The 25,418-nt window shown below is 41.8% G+C and overlaps 1 protein-coding gene across 4 annotated transcripts in view; it reads left to right on the top strand.

Annotated features, from left to right (window-relative positions):
* Positions 1-8,068: 8,068 nt before the first annotated feature.
* The window catches only part of LOC118518963 (putative adhesion G protein-coupled receptor E4P), a 56,498-nt gene continuing 39,148 nt past the window's right edge, over positions 8,069-25,418 (top strand). For 2 of the 4 annotated variants that reach the window (XM_078056594.1, XM_078056566.1), the window contains exons 1-4: positions 8,069-10,481; positions 16,105-16,198; positions 19,857-19,907; positions 21,640-21,759. In XM_078056594.1, the coding sequence (XP_077912720.1) occupies positions 16,168-16,198; positions 19,857-19,907; positions 21,640-21,759 (202 nt within the window). In that variant the 5' untranslated portion in view covers positions 8,069-10,481; positions 16,105-16,167. The remainder of the gene's footprint in view (positions 10,482-16,104; positions 16,199-19,856; positions 19,908-21,639; positions 21,760-25,418) is intronic. The other 2 variants (XM_078056573.1, XM_036066099.2) reach the window with 2 other exon arrangements.

The raw sequence follows: 25,418 nt of genomic DNA, 5'->3' as shown, positions 1-25,418 counted from the left end.
GATGTCCTCTGTGCTCGCTTTGGCCGCACATATACTAAAATTGGAACAATAAAATGTATATATCCTCCCTTCCAAGGCCACTCTGATACCTCCCTACTCAAAGTGTGGTCTGTGGACCAGAAGCATCAGCATCACCTTGTTAGGAAAGCAGGATCTCAGGCCCCACCCCATATTGGCTGAACCAGAACTTGAATTTTAATGGGAGCCCCAGGGGATTTGTGTTGTACACATGAATGAATGTTCTAGAATATTCTGGAATATTCTTCTGCTTGCCATGCTGATAGCAGAGCTTGTCTTTAAAACCAGAGAGGAAAATATCTTCTTGACGTTTGGACTTTGCATCTGCCATTCCCTCTTCCTAGGATACCTTTCCTCAAAATCCGACTAATTTCTACCTTTTCTTGAGTCTCAGTCATCACTTCCACCAGGGAGAATTCTTTGAATCTCCTCAAGTAGACTAGATGTCATTTTGTGTGTCCCTAGGGCTTCATGCTTTCTAACCCTGTATTATAACTTCTCTTTTTCTTAGGCATCTTCAGCCTAGACTGTGAGCTCTATAAGTACAGGGAATTATATCTAGGAGATTCTCCATAAATATGTTGAATGAATGAGTAAATGAATGATTACTCTCCATTCTGAGGATGAGGAAACCGAGGCTCAGAGAGGTTAGGTAACTTTCCCAGCCTCACACAGCTGTAGGTGGCTGAGGTAGGCTGTGAACTCTTGACCACAGAGCTCCTCTTCCAGACCCTGTGTCTTTCTCCTTCTCTTCCTTTGACCCCAGGAATTCTTAGTTTGGAGATACAGAGGAAAGACAAAATATTTACTTTGCGTCAACTTACCACCGAAGATTCAATTAGCTCAGTAATGATCCTGGGTTAGACAATTTGATAACATTAAACTTGGCTGATGGAGGCTCAGTCTCTATTATTTGTGGCAGCCACAGCTTGAGAGGGAAGCTGACCCATGAGTTCATTTATGACAGGTTGGTCTTCAGTGTTTTGCTTGTCCAGAGAGTTCGATACAGAGGCCGTAGTTCTAAGGGATAGTGAAACAAGAGATGGCACGGTTCCTACCCGTCAGCAGTTGTGGTAGATTGATTGCATCAGTGGCCTCAGGAGGTGGCCTCCATCTCTCTACACCCCTTCCCTGTCACTCTGTGACTCTTACTGCTCTCACTCAGGCTTGGCCTTGAGTCTTGCTTTGGTCAACAGAATGACTCAAAGACAGAGGGTTTCACAATTGGGTGTGCATTCTTTCTTGCCTTTACAAGATCAGTTTTACTTGCTCTTGCCTCCCTGCCTCCGCCCTGAGAACATATCCAGCTAACCTGCGGGAGGGGTGTGAGAAACATGGAGGACAGCTACGTCATTCCATTATACCAGCTGAGGCTGTCCTCAATCAGCCAACTAGCCAACCTGTAGCTGACTGCAGGCAGGTGAGCAAGCCCAACTAAGAGTGCAGACCTGCTAAACCAACTCAGAGACTCAGGAGTAGCAATAAAGTATCATTGTTTTAAGGCACTGAGTTTCAAGAATAGTTTGCTATGAAGTATTATTTGTGGCAATTACTAACTGATACAGTAACCAATGGATTATCAACATTTTGTATTTAATTGCAACAATTTGGAATATACAAAAAGAAGGATTGGGGTCTTCATTTCCTCTTAGCTATCAGGATCTATAAATTTGTAACGCTTAAACTTCTTCCTGATAGAAGACTTACACAAAAGCTTGTCTTTACGACAAGTATTACACGTTGGTCAAAAATAATGTTGTCCTTCAGGGGGCAGAATATCAGAGCTGTTAATCACACCTGCCTACACGTAAAGAGAACACCAGAATGTGACAATGCCATATATATATATATTTATATATATATATTATATTATATAAATATACATATTTATAGACATATAAGATATATATATAATTTATTTTAATATATAATATATATTATATATAAAAATATATATATTTAAAGGGACATATGCTCTTATTTTTTATTTATTTTTAATTTTTTTAGAGAGAGAGAAAGTGGGGGGAGGGGCAGAGGGAGAAAGTGGGGGGAGGGGCAGAGGGAGAAGGAGAGAGAGAATCTTAAGCAGGCTTCACACTCACCACAGAGCCTGACTCAGGACTCAGTCTCATGACCCTGAGATCATGACATCAGCTGAAACCAAGAGTCGGATGCTTTAACTGACTGAGCCACCCACACACCCCAGAAACTCTATATTTCTAAGGTAAGTAAAAGCTGTGGCCTCCACAACAAGAATTTTTCTTACCATAAACACCAAGCTACCTTTGGTAGAGTCCTTTACCACTGTCACCTCCAGTGCCTCCACTAGAGAGAGAAAGGGACTCAGAATAAAAACTGCATCGTTCTCCAATCCCATAAATATAAAGATCCATTCATTCAAGAAATATTTGTTGACCACCTACAATGTGCTTCCCCCAGAACATTAAAATAATTGAAACAATATTGAAAAATTGAAGTTAAGGTATTAGAACTGAAAACATTTCAAATTTAAATGTCTTATTTTTCCCCCAAACCAGAATTTATTAAAATTTTACTTTCTTGGTTTTAATGGAAGTAAACTCAATCAATAATATTTTCAAAATCAAGTTCTAGGAAAAAATTAGCTATTAAAAAGTACATTGAGAAAGTGTATGTAAGGGTGCACATTTTTCTTTTCTGCCACGGGCAAAAAATGGTGACCTGGCCTAGCAAGGGATATTTTGGATGTTTGGTTTATCATGGGTTTTCTTGCATTGACTCTTGATGTTTTGAAATGTTGCATTGACACAGTGTTTATCTTGATTACTCAAGGGATTGTCTCCTTTTCTGTTGTGCCTGAGGTGGGTGCTTCCTTCTCCTCACCCTTGTGCTGGCCCTGATCATGACCACTTGGGGGCAGATTTACAGCTAGTTTTTAGGAAATGGGACAACATCCTTGTCATCCCTTGCCTAAAAACACTTAGTTATAACACTCTGTTAGTCACACCTGCCTACACGTAAAGGGAAAACCAGAATGTGACAATGCCAGATGTCTCATGCCCACCTGAGAATGATCTAGAACAGGTATACCTATGCTATCCTGAAATATGTATTTTTTTTTTTTTTTGCGTTTGTCACATTGTGAATATCTTTTCAACTCATCAAACCTTTTGAAACTTTTTTTGTTTTGTTTTGTTTTGATGGTTGCATGGTGGTCTGTGGTACACACGTGTCATAATGTATTTAATCTGAGTTGCATCATCTCCAACTTTTCAGTATAAACAATGCTGTAAGGAATATCTTTGAGCTAAATTTCAAACACTCTACTATTTAAATGCTTTTGAGACAAGTTATAGGTTGTGAGTGGGAAGAAGTTTGTATGTCTTCCTTAATGCATGGTTGAAGAAACACATAACTGTACCAAAGCCATCAAAATTTTCCCAAACTACCAAAAAAATAAGCCATTAGAAATAGTAATTTGAAGTTTACTTAAGGTGTACTCAAGAGAAGCTTTCCATCATCAGTTCTGAGTCATCTGGTCACCTCCTTGCCTTAACATTCCATTCCATTGTGCCTAAAGCTATCAATCTTTTATTTGTAATACTCAGCATGTTGGATTATAATCAGATGTTCATGTGTTTTGTCTCATTTGTCTCTGTATGCCTATGACCAGCAGAAGCCTGGGCTCGCAGATGGACTCTATAGTGTTTGTGGAATGAATGCATCCAGAAAGTGTTGTGCCAGTCTGCTGCACAGTAATAGGACAGTGTTCTGATACTCTGCCCCCTGAAGGACAAGCTCTCCTGGTTTTCCAAATCATGTCCTGCTCTTGCCCAGCGACTGAAACAAACAGGCCCCTTGCCCATTTCCAAGAACTACTCCATGATAACTCCATTACAAACACTACTATTTCTAAAACGACAATGGGTGACTTAGGGATTTTGGTGCCCGTGACTTATTGATGGAATGCTCTGAGAAAAGAGGAAGTGAGGGAAGCAGAATGTGGTAGGAGAAGGATGTGGGTTCAGCCAGATCCCACGGTGAGCTCTGATGCCTGGATTGCACCTCAGCATCGGTCCCCCTTTGAGGCGGGGTGACCAGCCTTTCATAGCCCTGTGTCAGTCAGTTACTAGCTGTGTGCTGCCCTTGTGGGGGTGGGAACCTTTAGCTCCTGTTCAGCTGAGGCCAGTCTGGAGAAGGGACAGCTGGCCCAAAAAGGAACTTAATGACAGACATCAACAATATTGACTACTTTGCCCCATCCCCATGACTGCCAAATATGAAAAAGAAAGTTGTATTAATCACGTAGATACTTGGTCACAGCTCATTGTAATGCGATTTTGAGCTGCATTTTAAAATGGTTGTTTCAGGGCGCCTGGGTGGCTCAGTTGGTTAAGCGACTGCCTTCGGCTCAGGTCATGATCCTGGAGTCCCTGGATCGAGTCCCTCATCGGGCTCCCTGCTCGGCAGGGAGTCTGCTTCTCCCTCTGACCCTCCCCCCTCTCATGCTCTCTCTCTCATTCTCTCTCTCTCAAATAAATAAATAAAATCTTTAAAAAAAAAATGGTTGTTTCAAAGGATGCTCCTTAGACATTCCGATAAAACCTTCCTCTTACTTAACGATCTTAGGGATTGTTTACCATTATCATTTGGCTTTATTGAGCCTGAAATGTAATGGTGTTTATATTTCCAAATAGACCTTTAATCAAGTGCTTTCATCTTTAAAAAATATGAAAATCTTCAGGAGGAGACATTTCTAATGCTTATCCTGGGAGGGGGATGCCTTCTCTTTGAAATCCTATAATGTACAATGTGTGAGAGAACTTACCACTTTTCTCCCTGAATGTTCCATCACTTTATAATCAGTATTAATCTTTGTAATGTCTCATTTCTGTGACCTTACTTCATGAATAATTCCTAAGTTTGATAAAATTATCCACCGTGTGTGACTTGAAACCCTCAAGCTGCATCTGCCTTTGCTACAAATGTGGGCTTGCTCAATTTACGTATCTAGCTTTTTGACCACAGGATCTCAGACTATGTTTCTTCCTCTTCCCTACTTCTCAGAAAATCCCTCCTCGGAAGTTTGTGGGTGTGGCTGAAATGGCCTCTGGTCTCTGCTCTGGATGTATTTCTCCCATCTTGCCAAGTCTTACCAATTATAATTTCTTACTCCTTGTCCACGCTGAAATTTTCTCAAGAGCATTACATATAATTCTGAAACCTCCTCAGCTTATCCTGTGATTTTATTTCTGTATAAAATAAAAAGAAAATTTAGAAAGCTTCAGTTATAAAATTTGAGGAATTAATATTTATATTTTTTGCATGAATTATAACACGTCCTGCTCTCCCCACACATTGTGATCACTACATGATCACCATAAAGGTAAAACCAAAGGCCAAAGTTGTCTGGATTTTATGGAAAATAAGGTCCAACAAAATCCACTGGGTAAGGAATATAAGTTTGCCAAAATCCAAACAGGTCAACCCGGTTCCCTGTTTCAACTTGAATGGGACCAGTGATTTCTTTATTTCTTTATGTTTTATTAAGATTAAAGTCACATAACATAAAATTCACCATTTCAACCATTTTAAAAGTGTACAGTTCAAAGGCTTTTAGAACAGTCAGAATGATCGGGCACCTGGGTGGCTCAGTCGGTTGAGCGTCTGGCTCTTGATTTCGGCTCAGGTCATGATCTCAGGGTCACGGGATGGAGCCCTGCATCAGACTCCATCCTCCATGGGGAGGCTCCTTGACTCTGCACAGTTGAAAATCTATGCATATCTTTTGACTCCTCAAAAACTTAACTATTAACAGCCTATTGTTGACTGGAAGCCTTACTGATAAACAATTATCACATATTTTGTATGTTATATACATTATAGACTGCATTCCTACAGTTAAGTAAGCTAGAGAAAAGAAAACATTAAGATAATCATAAGGAAAATCCATTTACAGTACTGGACAGTATTTATTTATATATAAAAATCCATGTGTAAGTAGACCCATGTAGTTCAAACCCAGGTTGTTCAAGGGTCAACTATATATTCTAAGGGAATGGTTCAATAGATTTCCAGGAAACCAGGTGCTGACTAGTACTGGTTTTAGTGTTAAGTCTAGGCTGCCGTTCTGATAGGGCATAAACACTGGGCTCTGCTTGGTTCTTGTGTCCCTTTTCTGCAGGGTAGAGCACCTTCACCATATTTTCCATTTCCAGCCAATGCTTTTATGGAGTACCACCATTTCAAAGTGTGGGAAGTTTGCTGAGAAACAACTGTTTTTTGTTTTGTGTTTTTTTTTTTTTTTTAGAGGGAGAGGGAGAGCACTCAAGCTGCAAAGGTGGTGGGGAGGGGCAGAGGCAGAGAGAGAATCTCAAGGAGACTGTGCTCACATGGATCCAGTGGCAGGGCTCATCTCAGGACCCTGAGATCATGACCTGAGCCAAAATCAAGAGTCAGATGCTCAACCGACTGAGCCACCCAGGTGCCCTAGAGAAACAACTGTTTTTAAATGACAAGGAAAAAGGGGCACCTGGCTGCTCAGTTGGTAGAGCATGTGACTCTTAATCTCAGGGTCGTGAGTTTGAGTTCCACGTTGGGCACAGAGCGTACTATAAAAAAAAAAAAAACTAAAAAATTTTAAAAAGTAGGGGTACCTGGGTGGTTCAGTCACTTGAACATTGGACTCTTGGTTTCTGCTCAGGTCATGATCTCAGGGTTGCAAGATGGGGCCCCACGTGGACTCTGCACTCAGTGTGGTGTCTGCTGGAGATCCTCTTCTTCTCCCTCTGCCCTTCCCCCACTCACCCTCTCTCTCTCTCTCTCTCTCTCCAATAAATAAACAAATAAAATATTTAAAAATTTGTTTTAAAAAATAGCAGTGGTTAAATGACAGGCAAAAGAGGAAGGGGCATTTGTGTTTTGTGTTTCAAGTCCACACGTCAGTAAAGGATGATGTTTCCTTCTTTTCTTGAAATGTGGTTTCCTCTTGCATGACAGTTAAGAAGAAAAGCTTGGCTTCTGGTTAGAATGGGTAGAACCAGTGTAAGTGCCAGGGTGTGTTTTGGATGGCAGCTTGGTGAGAACAGGTGGCTCAGCCAAAGGAATTAAATGAAGAGGGTTTAACAAAGAGACTATTTATACAGGTGTGGGGAGGTAAAGGGGGCTCTGAACCCAATTCTAGTGTGTGAGTGAGGTTTTTTTCTCACCACCAAGTGAGACTCCAACACCAGCTGGGTGCTCTACAATTCAACTCCATGGTGATACTATCTACCTGGAACTAGCATAGTGTCAGATTCCTTAGGTGAAATGGCTCAGTCCCACAAGACTGCCCTCACCCCACCTCTGAAGCCTGAAAAACCCAGGTGGTCCCCATCTCCCCTTGGAGTTTGATTAATTTGCGAGGCTCACAGAACACAGAGAAACATTTTACTTACTAGATTACTGGTTTGTTATGAAAGGATATGACTCAGGAGCAGCCAGATGGAAGGGATGCACAGGGCAAAGTGTGGGGGAGGGGCTCGGGGCTTCTCCGCCCTCTGCAGGTGCACCACCCTCCCCAAATCTCCACATGTCACCAACCTGGACGCTCCCTGTACACCATACTTTTGGGTTTTACACAGGCATGTTTGATCAAATCATTGTCCATTGGTGATTGAATGCAATCTCAACCCCTCCTCCCTCCCAGGAAGTCAGGGGTGGGACAGAAAGTTCCAACCCTCCATTTGTGGTTGGTTTCCCCTGGCAACCAACCCCCATCCTTAGGTGCTTTCCAAAAGTTACCTCTTTAACATAAACCCAGTTGTGGTGAAAAGGGGCTTGTTACCCATTTCAGTGTCTTGTGATACTGTCCTTCAATGTCACAAGAGACCAAATATTATAACAAAAGATGCTCCCATTGTTCTTATTGCTCAGGAAATTCCAAGGGTTTTAGGAGCTCTGTGCCAGAGCAGGATGAATGCCAAATATATATTTCTTATTATAAATCACAATATCACAGCAGAGCTAAGGGAAACCAAGAAAGGATGGGGAGAGGGGAGGGAGGGAGTAGCAACAGGGGGTAACTCTTATCAGTCCTTGTCTTAAAGGGGCAAGGGGATGGAACAGGTATAGGAACCTGGAAAATGCCTTGCCTGTGACAGAAGAATCTAACCACTGCCCAAATGTGCAGTCCCTGCAGGGAAGGAGGAGCTTGGAAAATGAATATCCCCATCTCTCTCTCCTCCAGCTTTATTCCTTCCTTCTACAGCTACTGTTGGTCAAAAAAGGTTGGAAGACAGAGCACAAGAGAAGCCTGATAATGCAGTCCATACAGGACAACCTCCTGTGCACAGAGCAGGGTGGAGAAGGATGGAAAACAGATTCTTTCACAATCACCCAAAATGAATTGTTACAAGCTTGTTAAAGTTTGAGAAGCAGCCAGACCCTATGGAACTGTTCCTTAAATTGGGCATTTGCTCCCTTGGATTGTGGAACCCTACCCCTAACCCTAACTGACTGGGATTCTGTTATGGTGATGGTCTACTGCTCCATCAAGGAGAGGTGAGATAAACAAGTAGGGATTAAAGAAAAAGATCATCAACAGATTCTTCCTTCTGACGGCTTCTGCTTTTGTTATTTCTCAGCTTGTTCATTGTTTCATGGACCACTCTACTGTCTATCTGTGTCCCTCTCTGGGGTTTTGCATTCAGACTCTCCAAGAGAGAAAGAAATAAGCTGAATCGATTGGCCAGTCAGCATCCAATATGGAGAAGTACTCTAAGGTAGATTTCTCTGCTTGGGCCATCATAGATTGTTGGTGCTGAATGGACCAACCCATGGTCCCATCAATTGTGGTTAGAAGGGGAAATCACATGGTTCCATGCCTGACAACATGTGTGTAAAAATCATCTTTCAGTCCACTTTGTGATGTGTATCAGTTAGCCTTAGCTGTATAACAAACCATTCCCAAATTTCATTTGCTTAAAATAACAACTATATTATTTTGTTCATGATTTTGTGGGTTGGTTAGACATTCCTTCTGGTCTAGTCTAGCCTGGCTGGTTTCTGATGAGCTCGTTTATGCATTTGTGGTCAGTTGGTGGTTAGCTGGTTGCCAGATGATCTAGCATAGTCTCACTCCTCATCTGGAAGGCTGGCAACCAGAGTGGTGGATTGTTGATGAGTGAGCCTTGGCTCTCTTCCACATTGCCTCTCATCCTACAGTAGACCAGCTTGGGCTCATTCACATGATGATCTTGGGGTTTAAAGTGCAGCAAAAGAGGGCAAGCCCCGATATGCAAGCACTTTTCAAATCTCTGTTTCCATCCTGTTAGCTGTTGTTCCAGTGGCCAAAGCCAGCCACACAGTCAAGTCTAGAGTCAGCATAGGAGGACTACACCCCAAGATAGGGGAATTCTTACATCTGTTTGTGCAAATATCCTGTCACTTGCAGAATTAGGCTGTGAGCACATGAAATGCTCAAAATTTCAGGGATTTCTCTTGGATTCAGGAATTTCAGTTTAACATTCAAACACTTTTCACTTCTCAGCTGACAGTGATAGGCCTACACCCTCTTTCACTTGTCATTCAAAAGCAACATTTTGAGTATCACCTAGAACAAATATTTTGAGTCTTATGTGGAGCGGCTAACTGCCTGCACACCATATCTAAGTGATTGAATATTTTATTGCATTGACCCTAATTAATTTATAAAATAAAAGAGACACCAAAAAACGAAAATATTTATGTCAGGGATAATAAAGCTATGCCTCATAAATGCAACAAAACCAAGATAAGGAGTAAATTACTAGGTGTGTATTTGGACTTGTTAAACTAGGGTTTTGTGAGAAGGGGTGTTTGCCATATTTGTGCTGGCTCTTACAAAAATTCTTCTAATATGAACAAGAAGAAAATTTCAGGACACCGTGCTAATGGGACCAATAAAGAATTTCATCAGCCAAGTAGATGAATGTAATTATGCTGGGTGACCCTATCTCAAAGTCCAAGAATATGGATATGTTGTTTTCCCAAGATGGTAAACTGAAAAGTGATACCTTAATAGGGAAGTGCGTGATACATAGAAACACTGGCACGGTGGGATACACTCTTCCACAGTCTGGCCTTCAACTCTCTTTCTAAGAAGTTCACCAACTAAAGGAGGCTGCCCAATGTTGGATCCATTTTCTTGATGTAGATAGAAGTTGGTGCCACTCTCCATTAGGTGATTTTCTGTACTGAACACCGTCAGCATTTTCAAATTCACTCTCTGAGGCACTTTAATATGATCCACCCTAATGTAATGCACTATTTAAGTTGCCCAAATGAAAAGAGAACTAAGGGACTCTGCATTTTGCAAACTGCCCAACCAACACCCTCAGCCTTCTAGTGCACCACTAGACTCCTTGAGAAAGTGGAGCTCAAGATAAGAAGTGATGTACTTCCTTCTTCATTAGCTTTGAGAAGCTACTGGACTGGGTAAGAAGCAAGAACTTTTCATCTTGTGGGTAAGAACTGATTAGTGTATTTCAAGAGAAAATAGAAAATGTTTCATGTGTGATCTTGGGTCTAGAAAAATGTCTGGTACTGTAAAATTGTTCAAGGGGAACTTTTATATGTCCCGTTGCTTTGTTTTTGAAAACTGCTATATGGGCAACATTTTCTAGCTTCTGCTTGGGCAATATGTGTATTATGTGATGCAGAACATACTGAAATGCTTTGGCATTCTTGACAGAGATGATGCATTGTGTATTAAGAAGCTTAAGGTGAATTAAAGTACAGGCATACCTCGTTTTATTGTACTTTGCTTTATTGCACTTCACAGATACTGCATTTCGTTTTCTTTCTTTTTTTAATTTTTTTTACAAATTGAAGGTTTATATCAATTAAATCTACTGGCACTATTTGTCTGACAGCATTTGCTCACTTCGTGTCTCTGTGCCACATTTTGGTTATTCTTGTGATATTTCAAACTTTTCATTATTATTATATTTGGTGATTTGTGATCAGTGATATGACTCTCTGAAAGCTCAGATTATGGTTAGCATTTTTCAGTAACTAAGCAACTTTTCATTACAGGATGTACATTTTATTTAGACCTAATGCTATTGCATACTTAATAGATTACAGTATAATGTAAACATATTTTCTTATATGCACTGGGAAACCAAAACATTTATTTGACTCGCTATATTGAGGGAACCAACCCTGCAATATCTCTGAGGTATGTCTGTAATAAAGTTTCAAGAAACAGAGTCTGAAGCAAATGTAGCATAGAACCAATTTGCTATTAAAAATGAAGAAAACAAGACCTAGAAAGAGGAATAGGTTTACAGAGGTTGCATGGTGAATTGACAAGCATTGTCACACACCACATGCATCACCTCCATGATAAACCCATCAGCACAGTTAAATGCAAGGCTCGCTGTCAAAGGATTGTATATTTTATTCATGGCCAAAGTGACTTACTGTAAAGGTCAGTCAGTGTTTTTCCAGCTGCTGTGACCCACTGGCGGGGAGCAGGATCATGAAACCAACTTGCTGGGTAATAACCAGCATTTTAAAATAAATTAAAGGGAGTATAATCATAAAATATCAAATGCAGCATATTGATTTGTGAAACTTGGTTGAGTTCTCTCTCTCTCTGTCTGATGTATTTCTTACAGTGTGTCACAGTCAAAAATCTCTCCAAGTCAGCCTTGCTAGATATGTAAAGAAAGCCAGACACAGAAAGACAAATATTGTATGTTCTCACTTACATGTGGAGCTACAGTACTCAAATTCACAGAAGCAGAGGGTAGAATGGTGGTTGCCAAGGGTTAGGGGAAATGGGAAATGATGGTCAAAGGGTACAAAGCTTTGGTTACACAAGATAAATAAGTTCCAGAGATGTACTAGACAACATGGCACCCATAGCTAATAATACTGTAATTGTATACTTAAAATTTGCTGAAAGGGTAGATCTCACGTTAAATGTTCTTACTGCACACAGACACAACTAACCACAGGGGAGCAGGAGGAAACTTTGGGAGGTGATGGATATCTTTATGATCTTGATGGTGGTGATGGTTTCATGGGTGTGTACTCATGTCCAAACTCATCAAGTTGTACACATTGAACATGTACAGCTTTTTACATGCCAATCATACCTCAAAAAAGTAATTTTAAAAAGCTAAAAGACCAAATCAGCATTGCTAGAGGTCTCGGCGCTTCTGAAAAACATTATCCCCTCTTTCATGTAAAATACTCACTTTAGTTAAACCAGTTTCCAAAGAGGCCTCTGAATAATCCTCATCTAGACACAATTTCTTTTTTAAAAAATTCCTTTAAAGTAATCTCTATACCCAGCATGGGGCTTTAACTCATTACCCTGAGATCAAGAGTCACATATTCTACCTACTGAACCAGCCAGGTGCCCCTGGGCACAATTTCTTTGCAGTATATTCTATAATAGGTTTTTGGAAGAGAAGAGAACCAAGAATCAAAACAGGGAAATGTATGCTGAGAGGGGGAGTGCATCCAGGAAGTGACCAAGTATAAGTCCTCGAAGAGGCCCACGTACAGATTTTGATTTGCAATTAGGCAGTATTGTCCACTGCAGAGATTGCAAGCTGGTGGCCCAATGGTTCTGCATTTGGGGAAAAAGTTGAATTGAGTATCTCTAGACAGAGCCCAGGGTTTTCAGTTCTCCACAGTCCTCCTTGCTTCCCCAAAATGGCCTTGCTTATTCTTATTACAGTTTTGCACCTAAGAGGCATTGGGGCTTAGGATCTTGGTCCAGTGGTTATACTCAGGCTTTGAATCCAGCCTGACTTTTCCAAATCTTAGCTTTGCCTTTTCCTAGCAGCATCACCTGGAGGAAATGATAGAATTTCTTTGAGTCTCAATTTCATCATTTGAAAAGTGGGAAGATATTATTCGATCTACATTAATAAGGTGATTGTGAGCTTTCAATGAAACAATAGTGTCAAAGCACTTAGAAAAAAAAAAAAAAAAAAAAGCACTTAGTAAGGGACTTGGCCCACCACAGAAGGTCCATGAATGTTTTTAGGAAGTGAGAATAGAAGGCTAAGAGAAGTATCTGTAGCAAAATTTGATTTATGTGCTAGATACCAATACGTAATGTGTGACTAGCCTGTTCAGGCCATCGGGAGTAAGAGATTTTTCTGGGATGGGATTTCTCAGGCCACTACTTTGTTTTGGGGGGAGCTTCACAGGACCCTGTTAATTCTCATCACCACTTGATAATGGATCAGTCAGTCCTTAACACACAAAGTCATGGTTATAACTGGAGTCAGGAAAGAGGAATGGGAGACCTCCATGGCCACGACTGTCATCACTGTAACTACTATCTCCACCATCACCACCACCATAACCACCATCTCCACCATCAGTAGAACCACCATCACCATCTCCACCATCAGTAGAACCACCATCACCACCACCATAACCACCATCTCCACCATCAGTAGAACCACCATCACCACCACCATAACCACCATCTCCACCATCAGTAGAACCACCATCACCACCACCATAACCACCATCTCCACCATCAGTAGAACCACCATCACCACCACTGCCATCACCACCACCTCCACCACCACCATCACCATAAGCACTACCATCATCAACATCATGATGTTATCATCACTTCCACCATCATCACCACTATCACTGTCATCATCAAAACCACTCCCTGCACTGTCACTACTACCATTTATATTATTTTCACCATTACTGTCATCACCATCATTGCCATCATTTCCACCTTCACCATCACCATCATGTCCACCACCACCATCATCATCATATCCTGTCCCCATAACAGTTAACTTTATTCAGCACTTGTCACATGCCAGGCAGGTGCCCACATGCTATGGGAGGTCATCTTCACTGCATCAACACAACATTACTGGGAAGTATATGCTCTTTCTTAGCACCATTTTGCAGATGAGAAAACAGCCCCAGAGACAAAGTCACCACCTCAGAGTGATTGAAATAGTAGCTGCCGATTTGCAATCCAAACTCGGGTTTTCCTGGGCACTGAGTTATGTTCTCATCTCACTGCCTATCGCCAACAGCTAACTGTGGGTGAAGTGTTGAGAGAATTGCCCCACAAGCAGACCCCTAGAGATTCCAAACTCAGAAATCAAAGCAGAATCTACATATCAAAGCAGGAGCATGGAGAAGGGAAGGACCTACCAAGAGAATCCATTTTTCAGCCATTTTGTTTCCTCTTCTGTGAAAATACTTCATTATTGTTATTATTTTCTTATTGCTATAGTAATGTATAAAATGTAGAGCTAGTTAAATAAAAAGAAATTTAAATCACTCAGAATGCCACTCTTCTATTAACATTTATAGAATCCCCTTTAAATGTGAGATCACATATTTTGCTCTATTACCTGCCTTTATCCTAATGCTGGATTACAACCACCTTCCATGTTATGTTAGTAGCCTCCTACAGCATGATTTTTATTTATAATATCTAATTATTTGTGTTACACATCTTTGAATGCTCCCTTTCTTACATTTTATGTAAGAAAGCATCTTATCTTTAAATGCTCCCACTTACATTTTATGAAAATATTTTCTTCAAATTCTTTAGCTATATCTTCCCCATTGGTGCCTTTGTCTTCACTGGCACATTTGATGGTTTAACAGATTTGCAGGGCATATAGTCTTTGCTAATGTGCACTGGAGGTTTTGTCCTAAATCTTAATTGCTCATGGCATTACCTGAGAATGGTGCTTTTTACATTTCAAAATGATATTCACAGAGCAAACACTAACAACTTAAAGTCTTTGAAAGTCTCATTTTTGGTGATGTGCAGCACTTCCATTGTTTCTCCAAGAAGGGACTTAGGTTTTGAATATGAAATACCTTCACTTACTTCAAAATTCAAATGGCATCAAAAGGTGAAATATGAAGTCTCCTTGCTCCTGCTTCCCAGTGGCTCAGTTTTCAAAGGCAACAGGTATTAGGAGTTTCTTGGGCAGTTTCCAGGAATATTTTATGCAAATGCAAAATCATAATATGCATTTGTATGTTTGTGCACACACATTTGTATGTGTGTATATGTTAGTTATGTATGACCTTATGTAGGTGTAAGTACACACACACATAACTGTATAGAGAATAGCTCACATTTTGCAGTTTCCCTGTTGTATAAATATATTATAAATATATGTATGCACATTTCTAATTGTGTATAGTGTGCTGAAGTCTTCCTTATTATCTCCCCATCTTACACAAATGCTAGCATACATACTTCTGCCCCTTGGTATCTATCTATCTACTTAATGAACAACATATCTTTAAGATAATCCCCCCTTTTTTATTACGGGACTTCTCAAACATACACAAATGCAATGACAATGGCATCGGGAACCCCATAGACCCTTCACCCGGTTTTAGCAATGATCAACACCTGCCAAACTTGTATCAAATTTATTCCCACTTACTCCCCAAACCATTCCCTCACTCCAATTATTTTGACATAATTTCTACATATCATATGATTTGCCTGCAAAATTTTAGTGTGTAACTCCAAAATATCAGGACTCTGTATATGGCCACTTTATCATACCTACAGCCTCCTCTGGAGCAACCGTCGGAGTTGACAGACAAGGAACTGGAGGTTGAATTATCATATTCACGAGAATGAACAACCATTCTTTAATGTTGTCACATTGCCAGGCTTCAAACATTTAAAAAAATTATGTTTGATTTGGGATCCAGTAAGACACTGCAGTTGGTTGATGTATTTCTAAGTCTTTTTAAATCTAGGTCTCCCCTATGTTTTTCACCCCTTAAATTTTTTGAGGAGGGTGAAGAAATTGGATAGTTTGTCCTGTGGAATTTCTTACAGTCCAAACCTTGCTGGTTGCAACAGACTGGGAGTTTAAATTCCAGCAGGATATTTGTTCCACATTTGTTGGGTTGTAAGCTTGTTTCCTATAATCTACTCTCCTTCGATCATCTTTTCCTTGAGATAATTTCCCAGAAAGTGGGATTGTTGGGTCAAAAGATGGGCAGAAATTAAAGGGTTTTGAGAAGCATTGGCCACCTGGCCTCTGAAGTCTGTGACCATTCGAAATTGACTTTCATGGGGCTTCTTCATTCCAGACATCCTTGCCACATCCTGCTTGAGAGCGCTTCTCAGATTGGTGCTCCTGGTATCTCAGTGCTATGGGAAGCAGGTGCCTGCCCCTGCTCTCAGGTGAGTACAACAAAGAATTCTCTCTTCTGCCCATGACCCCTGCATCCTAGTTTGGGTTGCTCCACCCAGTTTGGCACTTTGTGCAGAAATGATTGTGTGCACCTGTCCTATTAGAAACTCTCACACTGAGTCTCTTAGTTGCTCTCCCCAAGCAGAACTGAGACAGACTTGGATGTAAGTAGTTTATTTGGGAAAGGATCCCAGGAGGCACAAGGGAGGGAGTGGAGAATGCCAGATCAGGAAGAGACAAGCACAGATGGGGGTGTGTTAATGGGGAGTTACCCTGTGGGTAAGTGGCACTCAATCCTGTTGGGGCACCTCCAAGAGAGAATACCTTATGTGCCTTAGCAGTGCAAGGAGGCTGAGCTATTTACCCTCGGTCCTCATCCCTTGCTGCTAGATAGCCACTCCAGCATAATTCCCAAATATTTGGGGCTTGCCCTCCACAGGCTGCAGAAAATGCCCTCTTACAGAAAGATAGTTATTTGCATGCATAGGAATCCCCTCTGGGGAAGACTAAAGGGGACACTTCAAGGGCCTGCTACACTGATCAACCACCACCAAGAGGGTCCATGTTTGGAGTGCTGTGGCTTAGTACATTACAATGACCTGGATCTACCCACCCTTCTGCTCTGGGATTTTGGCTCTTCCAGGTAATTCTAAAACACCACAGGAGGACTCAAACACAGTTTAAGGTAGGTTTGTTAAGGAGATCTTATTAGCAACCATGTGATGTCCAATGCTCTATGTCAGGGAAAGGCAAACTTTTTCTATAAAGGGCCAGATAATTACTGTTCTCAGTTCTATGGGCATTTGGTCTCTCTCTGAACTCACCAACTCTGCACTACCATGTAACAGCAATCCCAGGCGTTCCTCGGACTGATGGGCATCTCTGTGTTCCAATAAAACCTGATTTATAGCCATAGAAATTTGAATTTCATATTATTTTCACGTGCCATGAAATCTTCTTCTTGTTTTTAGCCATGTAAGAACTGTGAAAACCATTCTTAGCTCACGGGCCATATAAAAACAAGCACTGGTCTGGATTTGGCCTGAAGGTGATGGTTTGCTGACCCTTGCCCCATAGGAATCAAATATTTCTTTTTGTGAAGAAAGCATTCACAGGGAAAGTACTGATGTTTGAGCATTTTTCTGACTTACAGAAATGGCCATGTCATATGATTCAGTGCAATATCATGAATCCTTAAAGGTGATGTTTTTGTCAGTACCCATAATACAGAGGATAGTAAATATTATAGAAGATGTAGGAAGAGCAGGTGTTGACCTTATCTTGTCCAGGGGACTTGTCCTGTTCTGTGATAATCCAAACGGGCCATACGCAGATTTCTTACTCCTTCTCCTTCCATGTGATTCCCCTTCCATTTGTGATACAAATCCAAATTACCTTGATTTTCCTTGTCATACTTAAGCCATTTGGGGGCTGGTGTTAGCTATGAAAGTAGATGCCTCCAGATTTTTTTTTTAAGATTTTATTTATTTGAGAGAGAGAGAGAGCATGCGTGAGTCATAGGGGGTGGGTAGGGGCAGAGGGGGAGGGAGAGGGAGAGAGAATCTGAAGCCTACTCCATGCTGAGTGGGGAACCCCTAGTGGGGCTGCATCTCACAACCAGGGAATCATGATCTGAGCAGAAACCAAGAGCCCAAAGCTCAACTGACTGAGCCACCTAGGCGCCCCTAGATACCTTAGATTTTAGCAAAGGATCCCAGTACAACCTGCTTGCAGTGAAAGAGATGCAGGAAAATCCATTTTTCAAGTGCCTAGTTATTTGCCACCTATGTACTTTGAGGAAGTGATATTAGGAAATATGTGGGAAAGTTTTCTGCATTTCTGATTTCATCCCCAACTTTAATATAAAGCTTCATCTAAAAATGTGGGAGACATTTTGAGATCATCCTCAAAAGGGACCATGCCCCAAACATGCTCATCCATTCCGATTTTGCCACAGTCTTGGACTCTGGGGATTCTTAGGGTCTGTGATATTCAGATTCCCTCTTACTCCAGAGAAAACATGAGTTATTAGTGGTCAGACCTGTGCTGTGCAGGACCATAGTCACCAGTCGCATGTGGGTCCTGAGCACTGGAAACTAGGCCAGCCCGAGTGGAGATCAGCTGCACATGCTAAATGCATACTTGGTTTCAAAGACTATCTTACACAGAGAAAGGATCGTAAAATACTTTATGAATAATTTGTCATATATTGAATGCTGGTTGAAATGATCCCATCTTGGCTCTATTAGGTTAAATATAATGAAATTAATTTCACCTGTTTTTCTTTGCCTTTAAAAAATGTGGCTACTAGGAATTTTAAAAGGACCTATGTGGCTTGCACTTTGTCGCCATCAGACAGTGTAGGGTAGAGGTCTGGACAGGTCCAGAGGGACCACTGCATATGGAAAGGAGGTTGGCACTTGGCCTTTTGGTACTAGATTCTGAGCCACAGGTTTTTCAGAAATCGGGACATACAACTTGTGATATTGTGATTTATAATAAGAAATACATATTTGGGCTTTGTCCCCATTTCAGGCACAGAGCTCTTTTTTTTTTTTTTTTTTTAAGATTTTATTTATTAGAGAGAGAGAGCATGAGCAGGGTGAGGGGCAGAAGGAGAAGCAGACTCCCCACTGAGCAGGGAGCCCGATGCAGGACCCCATCCCAGGACCCCATCCCAGGACCCCGGGAACTATGACCTGAGCCAAAGGCAGTCATTTAACCCACTGAGCCACCCAGGGGGCACAGAGCTCTTATAATCCTTGGCATTTCCCCATTTCCCCCAAGGGCAGAGTGATAAATGTGTCTTCTGTTATGGTAATGAGGTGATTTGGGAAACTCATGGGGTGGGCGGGGCGCTAGGGGAGGGGCTGGGGGAGGAGCCAATCATGTGATTTGAAGGTTGGACCTTTCAGCCCCACCCCCTGATTTCACAAGAGGGGAGAGGAGCTGGGGAGTGAATCCCTGGCCAAGGGCCAAAGATCTAATCAACCCTGGCTGTGTGAGGTGGCCTCCTGAAGCCGGGAGAGGCTGGGCTGCTGGGGCTGGTGAAGCTGGAGGTCTGGGGAGAGTGGCCACCCAGAGACGGTATGGAGGTTCTGCGCCCTACCCCTGTACTTTGCCCCATACCTCACCTCCCTCAGGTGTTCCCAAGTGATACCTTTTCCTAATAAACCAGCAATCTAGTAACAGAAATGTTTCTCTGGAGTCCTGAGTTGCTCTAGCAAATTAATGCATCTCAAGGAGGTGGTGATAAACTAGGCTTTCCATGGCTTCTAAAGGGGGGGGGGGTAGGCTTGTGGGAGCAAGCCCTTAACCTGTGGGATCTGATAGTCTCTGGGTAGATGGTGTTGGAATCGGTTGAATTGTAGGACACCCAGCTGGTGTCAGAGCACTGATTGTTGGTGTGGGGAACACCCCTCCCTGACCCCCCCAACATTGAAATTGGGTGCAGACCCTCTTACAGCTGCAACCAGATGGCCCTGGTATGCTTCAGTAGTATATGATGTCCCCTGTGACTGGTGTTTGTAGCCTGCCTGGAAGGACCTGCAGTGAAGTTAGCACACGTATGCCCGGGCAGTTGGAGACGAAACCCCTAACCCCTGTGGGCTTCAGCCAAGCTGAACTGTCCCCCTCTCTCTGTGCCAGGTCTCAGTGTCCTGCTGGCTCTGTCAGGATCAGATGCCAAGAATTCTGGAGGTGAGTTTACTCATTACCAAATGCCAGAGAAAGGAAATTGGGATCAGCAACCTGCCTCGAGGGGAGGGAAGGGGCCCTTTTCAAGGGAGACAACATAAATCTCTGCCGCCTTCTGCCTTTTTCTTGCAGCTCCCAAGAACTTCTCTCCCCCTTCTCCATCATCACCACCACTTATGTAGCTCTTGCTTTGCACCAGCCTCCATGATAAGCAAATTCTACACGCATCCCATTCAGTCCTGACATTCCTGCAAAGAAGGTCTGGAGAGTATCCTCACTTGAACAACAGCCCTCAAGGGAAGTAGCTGGCTCAAGGTTGCACAGCTGGTGGATGGTAGACTCTGCCCTTTCTTTCCCAGAGCCTGTATCTAAGTCATGGCAGGAGATACTTTTATTTTCACCCCATGTCTTGGGTTGGGTTCCCCCCCTCCCAGAAGCATACCCTAAGAAAAGGACCTGAGAGCAAGTCATTTGTCGGGGAGGTGATCCTGGGAAGTACCAGCCGGGAGTGGGAAATTACTGGGAAGGTGAGGAGACATAAAGGTCCATTGTCAAGCAGATTACATGAGGGGAGAGGGGAGCATAGTAAGGAGCATGTACCCCAGCATCCCAGCATGATTCCCCTTCATGGGCAAGGAAGCTGTTATCTTCTTATTTATCTTTTTAAACATGTGGTAAAATATACACAACATAAAATTCACCATTGTAATCATTTCTAAGTGCACAGAGCCGTGGCATCAAGCACATTCCCATTGTTGTATACCCATCCCCACCATTCACCTCCAGAACATTTTTCCTCTTGCCAGACTGGCATTCCCCCCATGAAACAGCAATTCCCCGTTTCCCCTCCCACTAGCCCCAGGATCCACCTGAAGACTTTCTGTCTTTAGGAATTTGGACTCCTCTAGCGGCCTCCTGTAAGTGGCACCAAACAGTAGTTGTCCTTTTGTGACTGCTTTATTTACATATCTAATGTCTTCAGAGTTCACCCATGTGGTAGCAGGTGTTGGAATTTCCTTCTTTCTTAAAGCTAACTAATATTCTGTTGTATGGATGGACCACATTGTGTTTATTCATCTGTCACTGGACACTTGGGGTGTTTCCACTTTTTGACTACTGTGAATCATGCTGTTATGAACATGGGTGTGCATATAGCTCTTCAAAACACTGCTTTCAATTTTTTGGGCTATATACTTAAAAGTGGTATATGGTATTTCTAATAAAAAAATTGTTAAGACTTGCCAAACTGTTTTCCACAACAGCTGCACCATTTTACATGCCTTACCAGCAGTGCATAGGGTTACAGTTCCTCCACATCTTGCCAATACTTGTTTTCTTTTTTTTTCCCTGATGATAAAAAAGCCTTTTTTTTTTTTTTTTTAACATGTTGATTCATGTCAGTCATTGATTGAGGGAACTGCTCCATTGCTAACCCACCATGTGGTGAGCACAGAGGACTCTGGTGGCCAGAGAAAGCCCTCAGGGAAAGACACACTGATGCTGACAGAAGTTCTACTGTTGAGCGGAAGTGGTGTTGATGGTAGAGGCTGGATGTGGGTGGGGCAGGCACGCAAGCATCTGTGTTCAGCCGTGGGAGGGGTGCACGGTGGAGGACAACAGAGCTATTCCCAAAAGGACATTCTTCTGACTACAGCATCTGGGACATCATAAGTGCTCAAGGAATCCTTCTTGAATGAATGAGTAAATTAATGAAAGGATCCTGTGTTCCCTGCAGCTTTCTGTCCCATATGCCCTGAACATGCCAACTGCTCCAACAGCACCCACTGTGCTTGTAAAGATGGATTTCAGTCTCCGTCTGGGAGGAGGTACATCAAGCCCCACGAGAAATGTGAAGGTAGAGACTCAATCCACGACATCCTGAAATCTGGAACGGGGTGGGGGCGTGTGTGGGGTGCTGGTGAGGCAAAGATGCAGTCGTGCTACAAGATAGAACATGTCAGAGCTGTCTCGGTGCCCTTAGAGGAGTTCTTATCCCTTGTGTCCCCCTTGCTCTTTCTGAAGCTGGTTTGATGTCTTCCTTTCTTTATTTTTTATTATTTATTTATTTATTTATTATGATATGTTAGTCAACATACAATATATCATTAGTTTTTGATGTGGTGATCCACGATTCATTGTTTGCATATAACACCCAGTGTTCCATGTAGTACGTGCCCTCCTTAATACCCATCACTGGGTTAACGCATCCCCTCACCCCCTTCCCCTCTAACACCCTCAGTTTGTTTCTCAGAGTCCATAGTCTCTCATGATTCGTCTCCCCCTCTGATTCCCCCCCTTTCATTTTCCCCTTCCTTCTCCTAATGTCCTTCCTGCTATTCCCTATGTTCCACATATAAATGAAACCATATGATAATTGACTTTCTCTGCTTGACTTATTTCACTTAGCATAATCTCTTCCAGTCCCATCCATGTTGATGTAAAAGTTGGGTATTCATCCTTTCTGATGGCTGAGTAATATTCCATTGTATATATGGACCACATCTTCTTTATCCATTCATCTGTTGAAAGGGCATCTTGGCTCTTTCCACAGCTTGGCTATTGCGGACATTGCTGCTATGAACATTGGGGTGCACGTGCCCCTTCTTTTCACTACATCTGTATCTTTGGGGTAAATACCCAGTAGTTCAATTGCTGGGCCATAGGGTAGTTCTATTCTTAACTTTTTGAGGAACCACCATACTGTTTTCCAAAGTGGCTGTACCAACTTGCATTCCCACCAACAGTGTCTTTCTTTAGAGGAAGGTAGAGTTCCCAGGACCCTTGGAGTTTCAAGCATCAGTTTTTGTTTGTCTGTCTGAGAATCCCACAAGAGGGGGGACCATGTCTGTTTTGTTCATTACTGTAAGCCAAGGACAGAGAATATGTCACATAACAGAGGCCCAATAAAAAAGTGTTGTCCAAGAGAACAAATGAATAACTCACTATCTTGACACTCAAACATCTTCCATGATCAGGCCCAACTCAGATCTTGACACTCAATATCTTCCATGATCTGGCCCACATCAGATCTTGACACTCAAATCTTCTATGATTTGGCATCAACTGAATAACTTACTATCTTGTCACTCAATATCTTCCATGATCTGAGTATTCGAACTCAGATTCCAGTTTCCCTTTTCACTACTCCCTTCTGCTCCAGCCAAAATCCTTTCTCATTTCCACAAATTCTAAAGGTCCATTTGACTGCCAAAAAGAAAAAACACTCCTGAATATCTAATTGGTGGAGTTTTGTAAATTCAGAAGGCAAACTGGACCATGGTAAACTACTTAGGATTTATTTTATTTTATCATGGCAAAATATAGATAATGTAAAATTTACCAATTTAACCATTTTTGTGTACAACCCAGTGGCATCAAGCACACTCACACTGTTTTGCAGTCATCCCCACCATCTGTCTCCAGAACTTTCCCCAAACTGAGACTCTGTCCCCATGAAACACTGCCTGCCCACCCCCTGCCCCACCTCTTACTCCCCCCCATCTACTCTCCGTGTCTGCGGATATGATTCCTCTAGGGACCTCCTGTGAGTGGAATCAGACAATATTGGATTATTCATTTACTTGAATTATTTTTTTCAATTGTGGTAAAATATACACAACAAAATTTATCATCGTAACTATTTTTAAGTGTATAGTTCACTGGCATTAAGTCCATTCACAGTGCTGTGCAACCATCCCCACCATCCATCTCCAAGACTTTTTTTATCTTGCAAAACTGAAACTCTGTCCCCACTAAACATTAACTCCCCATTCTCCCTCCCCTGGCCCCTGGCTCCCACCATCTACTCTCTGTCTCTGTTAATTTGACTCCTTTAGGGACCTCCTATAAGTGGAATCATACAACATTGGATGTATCTGTTTTTAAAACTTTTTAAAAAGAGTTTAGGAAATTCTCTATTACCCCTTCACCCAATTCCCCTAAGGTTCACCAACAACATGGCTATACTACAATGATGAAAACTAGGGAATTAATATTGATATAAGGATGTTAAACAACAGACTTTTTTTCCAGTTCCACCAGTTTTTTTCCCCAATGCCCCTTTTTGTTTTCTGCTTCAAGAATTATTTCAGGATCCTATTTAGTTGCCATGCTCCTGAGTTGGCAATCTGTGACGGATCCTCAGTCTTTTCTGGTCTTCTCTGACTTAGACACCTTTGATAGGACACCAGAGATGCCCTTTTGCACTTTGCTTTTTTCACTTAACAGTATATCCTAGAAATTATTCCAAATCATGTAGAGATCTTCCCCCATTCTTTTATGTACCTGTGTGGATGAACCATAGTTTATTCAAACTTCTTCTGCATAGGGACCTTTTACTTGAATCCTTAGGCTTTTTCCAGTATTTGTGGGAGATGTGTCTTTACAGTCCTGGAGGTGAGGTGCCTTAGTTAAAGGGTAAATCCATATGTAGCTTGATTAGCTATCCCAAGTTTAACTCCAGAAAAGTTGTACCAATTGGCATTCTCACCAGCAATGCATGAAAGCACCTGTCTCCCCACAGTCTTGCTGACAGAACATGTTGTCAGAACGCATCGCCAGTCTGCTAGGTGAGAAATGGTATATCAGTAGATTTTTCATGATTTTCTCTAATTATGAAAAATTTTTTTAGGTAATCTGTTCACCCAACATGGGGCTTGAACTCATGACCCTGAGATCAAGAGTTGCATGTTCCTCTGACTGAGCCAGCCAGGCATCCCTAATTATGAAAAATTTTGAACATTATGTATTAGAGGATCATTTTTATATCTTCTTTCTGAATTGTCTGTTCATGTCTTTTCCCTATTTTTTTTTATTGAGTATTTGTTTCTTTTCCTCCCAATTTTTGATTTCTTTATATGTTAGAAATTTTGGTCCCTTGTTAGTAGTATACATTGAGAATATTTTCTCTCTGTCAGTTTTCTTTAGACTTTGCTTGTATATATTTTTTTTAACCATGCAACTAATTAAAAAATTTTTTTATGTAGGTAAATTTATCAAGGTGCTTAAGTCATCATTAAAATGTTTTCCCTGGGGCACCTTGGTGGCTCATCGGTAGAGGGTCTGACTTTTGATTTTGGCTCAGGTTGTGATCTCGGGGTCATGGGTTCGAGCCCCACCCTGGGCTCTGTGCTGGGGCATGGAGCCAGCTTGGGATTCTCTCTCCCTCTCCATTGGCCCCTCTCCTCCCATGCTCTCTAAAAAATAAAAAATAAAAATAAAATGTTTTTCCCTACACTGAGATCAAAGAATTCACCTCTGTTTAATTCTAGTACCTGTATGGCTTCATTTTTACATTTAGATCTCTGATATATGTAGAGTTTATTCTTTTATTATTATTATTATGTTCAATTAACCAACACATAGTACATCATTAGTTTTTGATGTAGTGTTCAATGATTCCTTAGTGTAGAGTTTATTCTTAAGAAGTGTGTGATATCTGGGTCTCATTTTATCTTATTAAAAAATCCATCCTGGGGCGCCTGGGTGGCTCAGTCGGTTAAGCGTCTGCCTTCG

The sequence above is a fragment of the Halichoerus grypus genome, chromosome 1, assembly GCF_964656455.1.
Source record: "Halichoerus grypus chromosome 1, mHalGry1.hap1.1, whole genome shotgun sequence".
NCBI lineage: Eukaryota > Metazoa > Chordata > Mammalia > Carnivora > Phocidae > Halichoerus > Halichoerus grypus.
The sequence above is the reverse complement of the archived record's forward strand: the minus strand, read 5'-3'. Positions and strand labels throughout refer to the sequence as shown.